At 32.9% G+C, this 10840-nt stretch overlaps 3 protein-coding genes across 4 annotated transcripts; 1 reads left to right on the top strand and 2 right to left on the bottom strand.

Moving 5' to 3' along the window:
- Window positions 1-396: 396 nt before the first annotated feature.
- Window positions 397-2787, bottom strand: LOC121123043 (uncharacterized). Of its 2 annotated transcripts, XM_040718121.2 has the most exons (4): window positions 2320-2787; window positions 1884-2259; window positions 858-1831; window positions 397-761 (listed from the first exon to the last, which is right to left on the bottom strand). In XM_040718121.2, the coding sequence occupies exons 1-4, from the start codon at window positions 2417-2419 to the stop codon at window positions 487-489; spliced, it is 1725 nt and encodes a 574-aa protein (XP_040574055.1). In that variant the 5' UTR covers window positions 2420-2787; the 3' UTR covers window positions 397-486. The 2 variants fall into 2 exon arrangements, with proteins under 2 accessions (XP_040574055.1, XP_040574054.1); XM_040718120.2 differs by having other exon boundaries at window positions 397-1831; window positions 2320-2719.
- Window positions 2788-5612: 2825 nt separating this feature from the next.
- On the top strand, window positions 5613-6863 carry LOC121123240 (uncharacterized). Its single transcript, XM_040718367.2, has 3 exons — window positions 5613-5635; window positions 5686-6341; window positions 6403-6863. The coding sequence occupies exons 2-3, from the start codon at window positions 5702-5704 to the stop codon at window positions 6669-6671; spliced, it is 909 nt and encodes a 302-aa protein (XP_040574301.1). The 5' UTR covers window positions 5613-5635; window positions 5686-5701; the 3' UTR covers window positions 6672-6863.
- A 1729-nt stretch (window positions 6864-8592) lies between these two features.
- On the bottom strand, window positions 8593-10595 carry LOC121123627 (uncharacterized; the record flags this gene model as incomplete). The annotated part of the gene is given in 3 exon segments (XM_040718764.2): window positions 8593-9673; window positions 9742-10112; window positions 10114-10595. Coding segments are annotated over 3 exon segments (1122 nt in total), but the record flags the coding sequence as incomplete, so codon positions are not given.
- Between the last annotated feature and the right edge of the window lie 245 nt (window positions 10596-10840).

Below are 10840 nucleotides of genomic sequence, written 5' to 3'. Positions count from 1 at the left end.
GAAAGTTCCTCTTTCTTCCCTCAAGAAATTAATTGAGTCGACCTATAACAGGAAAACTGACATCCTCATTTTTCATGGATCCCAAGTCAACGAGTGAAGAACTTAGAGCCGGTTAAACAGCTTTTTTTTTTTTTAATAACATTAAATTAATAAACTATATTACTTGTCTTTTAGCATTATTAACTCTCAACTACATCATGAACGATAAAAGGTGTGCCAGAGGCATTACAGTGGGTCGTTTTAAATGGGTTAATCGCATATACCTTAGATATTTTGTACGAAAAATAGTAAATTGATTTAAAAAAATATAGATATGAGCCTATGTATCAATAAATATAATTAAAAATTGAGTTAAAATGGAAGGTAAGCTGTAGTAGCTTGACACAAACTACGATATTTTATGCAATGGGAATGATGATTGATTTTATTAAAAGAAATCGTATACAGAAAAGAAATTCATATTATAATTAAGGATAACATTTGTTTTTAAGTAGAGTTTTTTCTGGGGAACGTGATTGGATCTCTAGATGGATTGGGATTAAATAATCCACTCCCTCCTAAATTGCCAGATGAAGATCCTCCAAAGGATCCACTTCCACCATAGGATGAGGAATGGGCTGATGACGATCCTCCAAAGGATCCACTTCCACCATAGGATGAGGATTCTCCTCCAAAGGATCCACTTCCACCAAAGGATGAAGATTCTCCTCCGAAGGAACCACTGCCACCATAGGAGGAAGGCACTTGATCATTCAAAATACCTGGTAAAAAGAAATTACGTAGAATAGATCTAGTTTTCCTTTTCCTTGATATATCTTGATGCACTTCAGACTCAGGAAGGGGAGTGACAGAACTACCTGATGTTAAGATTTTTGTTCCATTTCTAACAGGTTTATTCCAACCTTCGGGAATAAGAATTCGTGACGCTGGTTGTTTATCAGATGGAGGTAATGGATTTATTGTTTGGTAAACTTGTTTAGTTTCATTTTGGACTTGAATATTAGTTTGAGGAGGAAGTAAGATATTTTTGTTTTCAGGGCTATCTATGATAAAGGCTCCAGAAAACCTTCCAGTTTTTCGAAAACCAGATTGATATCCAGGAGGAAGGAGAATTTTGTGATTTTCATTTGAATCAATGGATGTACCTGGAGGAATCAATATTTTAGTGTTTCCATAGTTTGGAAATAGAGACTCATATCCTGGAGGAATCAGTATTTTTGTGTTTCCATTGTTTGGAAATCGAGATTCATATCCTGGAGGAATAAGTATTTTAGTGTTTCCATTGTTTGGAAATCGAGATTCATATCCTGGAGGAATAAGTATTTTTGTGTTTCCATTGTTTGGAAATCGAGGCTCATATCCTGGAGGAATAAGAATTTTGGTATTTTCATTGTTTGGAAATCGAGATTCATATCCTGGAGGAATAAGTATTTTTGTGTTTCCATTGTTTGGAAATCGAGGCTCATATCCTGGAGGAATAAGAATTTTGGTATTTTCATTGTTTGGAAATCGAGATTCATATCCTGGAGGAATCAGTATTTTTGTGTTTCCATTGTTTGGAAATCGAGATTCATATCCTGGAGGAATCAGTATTTTTGTGTTTCCATTGTTTGGAAATCGAGATTCATATCCTGGAGGAATAAGAATTTTGGTATTTTCATTGTTTGGAAATCGAGACTCATATCCTGGAGGAATCAGTATTTTAGTATTTCCATTGTTTGGAAATTGAGATTCATATCCTGGAGGAATAAGAATTTTGGTATTTCCGCCACCTGGGTTGATAGATGAACCAGGAGGAACAAGGATTCGATTTTCTTGCTGCGTATTCAAACTAAAAATAATGTGAAAAATTAATTTTGAATGAATATATTTATATTTTGTACCTTGGATCATGTGTGGAAGGAAGATTGACATAATTTGGCACGGACTCCGTTGATTGGGGGAAAATATAAATTAATGGGTTGATGCCGTTTGGGAGCTGAGTATCGATAATACTTTCAGATGGAGTTAATAAAGTTCGTTGTTGATTGATTATTTTGGAATTGGTTGGATAAAAAGATCCAAGGAAGTCATTGTTTGATTCAACATTTGAATTAGGAGGATGGAAAGATCCTAAATAATCTCCATTGCTATTACTATCAGTAGGGTGAAAGGAACCTCCAAAGCAACATTTATCAACTTTAATAGTATAGCAGCAGTAACTTCGTTCCTGAACGTCCTTTCCACAATTTCTTAAGCATCTGTATCGTGGATGGAACCCTTACGATAATACGAATAAAAGGGTTTTTTTACAATGATTTATTAAATTGATGTACTCACAAGGAATAAAAAATCGGTTGTTGTCATTGGCCCAGGATAAGGAGATGATGCAAAGGAGTAATGTCCAAAGAAATCCTATAAAATGTATTTTGAATTGCATGATAACTGTAGGAAAGGGTCGTCATCAATAGACTGAACTAAGTTAGGAAATGCCTGGTCTATTTATTTGAGCATTTGGTTATTTGTTTTGACTCAGGCATGTATGGGTAATTTTGTTGTTTTCAAGGTAGATTAAGTGTTTGTTTAACTCACTCACTAACTCAATAAAAAATCACTATGGCAAAGGGATGTATACATTAGGAATTAGCGAAAACAATAATGAGGTAGGGACCCGTTACAAAATTGATTCTTCAAATTATTGACATTTTGCAAGTCATGTCACTGCCCGTTGTTAATTATTTGTTTATCTTATGATAGAAATATTTACAAAAAAAAAAAAAAACGCTTGAACTTTCCATAATTCTAATCACACTGAAATATTTTATATTCTGGGGAAACATATGATCATTTCATGCCATGCGTACCCATTATCGCCTAGTAAACAAAAATACCAAAATCTATCTATTATGGATCCACAGTTTTAAATCAATACTTTTTATTCAACTAGCTCGACGTTACGTAAACATAAAAGTTTACATTTGATTATTTTGTTAACAGCTGTCGAGTTTTCTGCGTTCTGAACGCTGATTGGTTGAATTCCAATTAGCACTTGTTAAGTTGTGAACAATTCCCAACAAAAAAGTGATTCCGTATTTTGGAAAAAATGGCTACCGACCAATTGATTTTTGGGCCTTTTACTGTTGTTTTTTTTAGATAAAAGGTTTGCATGATTTCTTAAAGGTATTGGCATCCTATAGTGCAGTGGTGGGGAAATAGGAGTAAATTACCCCCAAATGGGGTAATTAAGAAAATTTTGGGGGTAATGGGAGTGAGTGGATGTTATCTCCATATCATAAAGAAGGACTTCAACTTCTTAGTATTTAAACATCATTCCACTACAGGGGTGTCCACAGGAGGGGGTTATCGCGAGAAAACATGGGATAAATTCTATAAAGGCTATTTGATCAAAATTATTATGTGAAGAAAAATTTTAAATCAAATTCAAAATACTAAGTCCCCCCCAAAAAAAAAAAAATATATAATATATATATATATATATATAACCATGCGGACGCCCATGCAATAGTTTGTTGTAAATTAATTTTACTTACAAGTTCTTTTGAGTAATCTTGAAAAAAGATACCCGACCCCTGCCATATGTAGAGTCTCTTCATCTGATGTTGTATTATCTAATGAGTTATCAGTAGAGTCGACAATGAATAAAGAGCAGGAGGAGAAAGCAGAAACGAGACATCCAGTACACTGAATTATGACCCTTATTAATATTAGCTGCCTGTTATATGATTTTGGAGGAAGAAAATGAATGTTCTTTCCTATTTTTTATTCATTACTTAATAGGTCGTCGTGGTGTTAACTTCTCCCTTCAGATTATGCATTCTTGCCGATAATATAATTCAGGCAGTTGTTCTTCTTTGTTCGTAAATCCAGATACAACTTAACTTACAACTGCGGAAAATCAGGGCATGTATTTTTGACGGGACGAAAAATACGAAAACTCTTCAGATATGTTCTCCAAGAGATAGGACCAAAGCCAGATAAAGGAAATTGAAGAAAAATACTTATAATTTTATCATCCATCTCAAGAGAACAGAATCGACTCCTTCCTTGCAAAGGAGATTAAAAGATTGCAACGTTGAAGAGATCCATTCACGATGAGTAGGGAATTTCAATATTTCAAATATAATTATTATTTAGTTCATTTGAATTTTTACGAAGGTCAGTATTATAGAGAAATGAATACTTATAATACTTAGCAGAATCGAATATGCATTGGCAATGCAGACAAAATTATCGAGAAAAGAGTGGCACAATACCTTTAGGAGTCTAGAATTATCTTCTACTCGCCTTCCAATGACAAAAGAGGCACACATATAATAAAAAAAATTGAGAGTCTAGGTTATATAGGTAATTATCCATATAGATTATACATCACAAACTCCACCTTATAAATGGAATTGTGATTGAGATAAGTTATTTCTGTGCTATATACATCAAGGAAACTGAAGGACTCGTATCAATGAAATATTTTTCTTAGAGTAAGAAACGAAGCGGAGTTGATTTAAGAACAAAATAACTTCAGAATTTCAATGAAGGAGCAGTGGATGGAGGATGAAAACTCTTTCTGTTCCTCACTTGGGGTTTCAGTGGATTATTCTGTCTTTTTATGGAACTCATTAGTTCTTATAGCAGTATACAATTATTCCGTAGAAGATTTGGAGGAATTTATGTATTTTTGAACATAGTTGCAATGATTCACAAGGTCAGAAGTCACTATGACAGACCTTGAAAGGGAAGGGTATCTGCACAATCCCTCCATTAAAGAAGATGATATCCATAGAGTGAGGCATACAGAGACGAGATTCCTAGAACAAGACATGAAGAGAGGATCGGAAGGCGTGTTGATAGGATATCTATATGGAAAAGTATGAACTTCGAGAGAAAATGTAAAGATGGAGACCCAATCTTTTGCAATCCAGGCGGACGAGGAACTTTTTATGGCATTTGACTAATACAATTAATTGTATTCAATATTACTAAGGTAAGCGACAAACTATAGTCTTTATTAGAAGGAGATGTTGTACAAGAAATATTAATAAATAATGAAGGAAAAAAGAAGAAAGAAAAAGAAGGGAAAATCTACCTACTGTTTTCCTTTTCTAATCTCAAAACAGTAACTTATTTGACCAAACAGCCCATCCTTTCATGTACAATAAAACTAGGCAATAGAGAGATGAAAAAATTATAGACAGTATAGTTTAAGTTCTTTTATTTTTTAGTCCCATTTTAATATCCAATAGTTTCCTTAATATTAGGAAAAAGGATATTCATTGTTATAAAACTTGGTTTTTTACCTATAAACAGCTGAAATGATATAGTTACTAACCATGTCCTTTCAGCTGTTAATTGTATTATTCGTGATTCAGTACTTTTAAAAAAGTATAGATAAATACATTTTAAATAATAACTTATTGTTTTAGTATTTATTGGATATGAATAAATATTACATATCGAAAACGAACTTTACTATAATTATTCAAATCAACTTGCCAAACACTGATCCCTATTCGACCTCTTCTATAGCAGCTGAAGTAGCACAACAGCTTTTTTTTAAGCATCAGCATCCAGCCACCTTCTGCCTGTTAAAGATATGTGACAATGACGTCATCCTGTGGTGCAATATATATATATAAGCAAAGTATTTATAAGCGTACTTTTGTTTTGTAATTATTTATTAAAATATTATAGCAAGCTAAAATCAAGAATGGGATCCCTAGAACGCCTTTGTCTTCGATGGAATGAGTATGAATCCAATTTCAAACAAGGTTTTTCCGATCTCCGTGAAAACGAGGAACTCTTTGATGTGACGCTCATTTCTGGCTCAAAGATCATCAAGGCTCATAAAGTGATTCTGAGTGCTTGCTCCCCTATTTTTCGTTCTATTATTGCATCTGCACCCATCCAGACACATCCACTGATTTATTTGAGAGGGATCAACTTTGATCATTTGGAATTACTCCTTTCCTTCATGTATCATGGAGAAGTGAAAGTGATTCAAGAGGAACTCGATGATTTTATTTCCATTGCAGAAGAGTTTCAAATCAAGGGTCTCTCCAATGATCCTCCTCCTCCTAAAAAAAGACGTGAATCTCAGCCTTCCACCTCTACTGCTTCCGCTTATCCCACTCAATCTTATTCATCTCATGACTCCCCCGATCTTTCCATTGTAAAGAATGATATAAACGATTCCCTCTCCAAATCTTTATCTAATACCGAAGATGAAGAATGTTATATCCTTGATGAGGGCAATGACTCAGAATTTACTCAAAATTATAGTCAAAACGAATCTGAGCATATGGAAACTAATAATGATGTCTTAGATATTTCGTCGGTTAAAAACAAGGGTTCGTACCAATATTAGTAGTTCAAACATTATTTAATATATTATATAATTTTTAATTTCAGAGTATTTTCAAGCGTTAAATAATGAGATCGATCGGTACTATTGTAAGAATACATTGCAACGAAATTTCCAATGTAAAAAATGTAACTACTCTACAGTGGATAGATGTACAATGCGTAGTCATGTTGAAGCTAAACACATAATTACAGACGGTTTTGTTTGCTCTACCTGCGGTAAAACTTATAAAACTAGAAATTCTCTCAAAGTTCATAATCATCAAGTCCATAAAAATGAAAGTGTTGTCTTTAAAGGTCCAAAGGCTAGTTTATGAAGCAGATTCTCAATTCAAATCTATTCTAAATTAAGGCATTTAATCTAGAAACTTATTAATTAAAAAACTATTGTTTTCTTGATTCATAACTCATATATACATATTTTACACATATAATGTGTTTTCACTCACTAATATTTTCGCAAATTTCATTTCCTTATATTGATAAATACAATTATAACAAAATCTTTATTTGGGTATCAAATCTTGCATTCTTTATATTATAATATTTAATTCCAATTGTGATAACCCCACAATGAATTTCGTAGTGAGATGAAATTCAAAGGAAAGACCTTAGTCTATCATTCCAAATATATCCAAAAAATCAGGGGAAATACTTATTTGAGCTCTATCATAGATTCAAATATTGGTCAGGAGGTTAATGGGACTTAGCAGTCTACAAGATAGATTTATTTCTCAAGAGAAATACCCTGAATTCTAAGGGCATAATTAACCGTTTGCAGACGCTTTGCCGAGAAAATAGTAAATATATTTGATCATGAATCATACTGCAATATTATATAATTATGATTCCCAATCACGTTAGTCCAATTTTAAAAGATAAAATGTTTAATTTTTTGCCACGAATTGCAATGATTAAGTGCTGTTAATTGATTCATTTCATTATAAAGATCATTTAAAAGTGGATTCAATCCGCTATTGGACCAGTTGTGTTAAAATAAAAATCAGGACAACCGTCCCATAAATAAATAAGAAAGAGAAAAATATGTGGTTAAACAATGGAAGGAGTCAATCCATCAATAATTTTTATGATTCAATGGACAATGAGAATGGATCAATCGTATAGATCGAATGTGTTGGAGCTCCAATCTACCTGGTCAAGTCCTTATTTACACTTATCTATCCCAAGGTCGTATCTGACTCAATAATTATCAAGATGGGTTCCGTCACTGGAGTAGTCTAGTAGATAATTACATAGTATGAAACATTATCAAATATATTAATTATTTTTTCGGAAAAGTTGCTTTCAGCAGTGTCCTAGAACCATAATTAAGATGATTACGATGATTAAATACAAGAATCTAAGAGATTGTAAAAATTACATATTGTAATAACTCCAGATCAATTATGTAGTTTTAGTATAATGCATTTTTAATCATGTAGGACTTGCACCTCCTATAGTCACAGCTTTTGGTTAAATTAAACTAGGGTTAGACATCTGGTTACTTTTTTATATGGGAAAATTCACGGGATCCTTTGTCCTCCCTCTCCGCAGGAATCCAGATTATTACTTTTTTACTGTCGTAATCATGGTTTTGTTATTAGGGACGATAAATCCTATAACTGAAAAAAATATTGGAGGTCAGGCAGGGTGATTATACTCATGTTGAAACATAATTTTTGAGTTGCCTGTAAGGTTGAGTAGCGATAAATTTTATTCAGAACAATTTCTGAATTATTAATTTACCTTATTTTATTAGAACAACCCAAGGTTAGGCTAAGCATACTTGGTTTAATGCTTTAGGTTAGACTAATGTAATCGGTCTTGATAGAATTTTTAATTTGATGTATTGTACCAACTACTGGGCAAGATAGGCAGATTTTAACAAAACACGCAACCACTCATAGTCTATGAGATTAATATTGCTAGGATTTTCAATTTAATGCATCTTACCGCTTACTGGGCAAGAAAAACAAATTTTGAGAAAACACGCAACCACTCATACACTATGACGTTTATTTTTAAAAGCGTGGTGGAAGTCAAACATCAGTTGTACAACCGTTATGGTATAACCTTGTATTTCTATTAACCTTGGAACAACCTATGAATATATTTTTTTTTTTAATCTTCAAGCTCATATACTATTCCAAGAAGCAAACACCTCCTAATTGAATAAATAGAAAAGCATGCCCTGCTTTGCCGCCCATAGGACAAATTTACCATGATATTTAATTTGAATTTACAATTTAATTAAATATATTTCATTTAACTAATTAAATTGGTATTGTTTAACATTAATTATCTTCTTGGATAAAAGTAACTGCAATATGGAGTAGTAGGTTCTATACGGATATGTCTAACCCGTGGCCCGCAGGATTTAATATGTTTAAGTACGACCCACTACTCATTTTCACTTCAAGTAGTATTTTTTGAATTTTTTTTTAAAATTAACGGCGAGGGAAAAGAAATTTTAATGAGAAAACAGAAATTGTTTTTTGTTTTTTTGAAGGATTTATCTTCTAAAAAAAGGTCATTCCATCAAATTAATCAGCAAAATATTTTATTTTTATTTTTTACAAAATAACTTCAAAAAATCAAGTCTCCCCCCACCCAAACTATAATCCTGCGGACGCCCCTGAATAGGGTGGGTAGATTGGCATTAAACAAGCATTTTCCAGGAAATTGCTATAAACATGGGTTTAGTACAACGTTACAATGTTCAAGGCGTTTTAATGATCACTTTGTCTCTAGTAAGGATTAGCCATACTTAATATCACATAAAGAAAATGCCATTAAAATAAAATAAAAATTTGTTTAATTGACTAATTTAATCTGATAAAATATACCAAAAGCCTCCCCTCACTTTCAAAGCATTTATTTTGCATCAATTTAAACAAATAAGAGTTAAAAGAGGGATTAAAATAATACAACTGCCAACTATAAATGTTGTGCTTGGTTTAATCTTACTTAGGGTTCAACAAACCGAGGAATTGTAGTAAAATAGGATTAATTCCTCCCTCCAGACAATAATCTATCGGACTTGAAGATCATTAAGACTTTTTTCTAGTTAGACCCAAGCGCTTGAGCATATATCCGTTTTTATGTTTATAATAATTATGACATCTTAAGGAATTTCTTGTTTTGTAAGTTTTGCAACAGAGTTTGCAGAAAAACCGTTTCGTAATTATATGTCTGCCTTCAATTTGAATACGCATTTTACTAGGATTTGGACAAGTATAACCACACTTTTCACATCCCTTTTTCGACTTTAACCTAGGGTAGTAGCACTCAATCTCATAATCTAATGCTTGAACATACTCTGAAATTGAAAAAATAATAAATGGGTAGCCTAATTACATGGAAATACTAAATGTAGACTATACAAACCATTGTATTTATCTGATGAAATGTCGATTGATCTTTGGATTTCCAATCCCATAGGTTTTTTCGGGTGATCAACTGCGATCAAGTTTGAACTTGAAGATGCCTCAGTGTCCAATTCATCCGATTTATCTTGAGGATCGCACAAAATAAAGTTTGAATCTGAAGATGCATCTATGTCTAATCCATCCGATTTATCTGGAAGATCACATGAAACAAAGTTTGAATTTAAAGACGCCTGGATTTCCATTTGATTAGATTCGTTTTGAGTATCACTTTGACTAATATTTGATTCATCACTTTCATCCAGTGTGTAGCACTCTTCCACGGTGTCTTCACTTGGGGTATTATGTAAATACTTAGAGAGACACGGATGCTGCGTTTTTTATTGAAGACACATCGAATGGTTGAACTTGATCTTGTGATGAACAAGGACAAAGAGAAGTAGAAGCAGTGGGTATACTTGAGTGATCAACTGACGGCTGAAGGTTCCTTGAGATACCCTTGATTTGAAGCTCTTCCGCAATGGAAATGAAATCCTCGAGTTCCTCTTGAATCACTTTCACTTCTCCATGATCCATAAAGGATAGAAGCAATTCCAAATGATCAAAGTTGATCCCTCTCAAATAAATCAGTGGATGTGTATGGATGGGCGCGGATGCAATGATGGAACGAAAAATAGGGGAGCAAGCACTCAGAATCACTTTGTGAGCCTTGATGATCTTTGATCCAGAAATGAGCGTCACATCAAAGAGTTCCTCCTTTTGGCGGAGATCGGAAAAACCATGTTTAAAATTGGATTCATGTTCATTCCATTGAAAATAGAGATGTTTTGTGGATCCCCTCTTCAAAAGTGATATTCAATGACAATTGCCTATAACTAGTCTATTTATATTGCATACACAATTATTGTAAAAACTATTATATATATATAAATATTATATTCACTATTAATTATTTAACTTTTAAGAATGGAGATAATATCTAGTGTAAACTTTATCAATAGACATTGAAATAAACATATTCAAACAATTAATTATATATTGAGGAAACGGTTCCAATATAATTAATTAATGGACTTGGACCAAGAAGTATTTTAAAATAC

This window comes from Lepeophtheirus salmonis, chromosome 8 (assembly GCF_016086655.4).
Source record: "Lepeophtheirus salmonis chromosome 8, UVic_Lsal_1.4, whole genome shotgun sequence".
Lineage (NCBI taxonomy): Eukaryota > Metazoa > Arthropoda > Copepoda > Siphonostomatoida > Caligidae > Lepeophtheirus > Lepeophtheirus salmonis.
This window is presented reverse-complemented; position numbering and strand designations above follow the sequence as displayed.

What these genes read in the sequence shown, in the direction of transcription:
- LOC121123043 (XM_040718120.2), bottom strand. Translation starts at nt 2,419, where the DNA reads ATGCAATTCAAAATACATTTTATAGGATTTCTTTGGACATTACTCCTT. An exon ending in CAACCGATTTTTTATTCCTT is followed by an intron (nt 2,260 to 2,319) that starts GTGAGTACATCA and finishes TATTATCGTAAG; the next exon opens with GGTTCCATCCACGATACAGA. An exon ending in CCTTCCACACATGATCCAAG is followed by an intron (nt 1,832 to 1,883) that starts GTACAAAATATA and finishes CATTATTTTTAG; the next exon opens with TTTGAATACGCAGCAAGAAA.
- LOC121123240 (XM_040718367.2), top strand. Translation starts at nt 5,702, where the DNA reads ATGGGATCCCTAGAACGCCTTTGTCTTCGATGGAATGAGTATGAATCC. An exon ending in TTCGTCGGTTAAAAACAAGG is followed by an intron (nt 6,342 to 6,402) that starts GTTCGTACCAAT and finishes TTTTAATTTCAG; the next exon opens with AGTATTTTCAAGCGTTAAAT.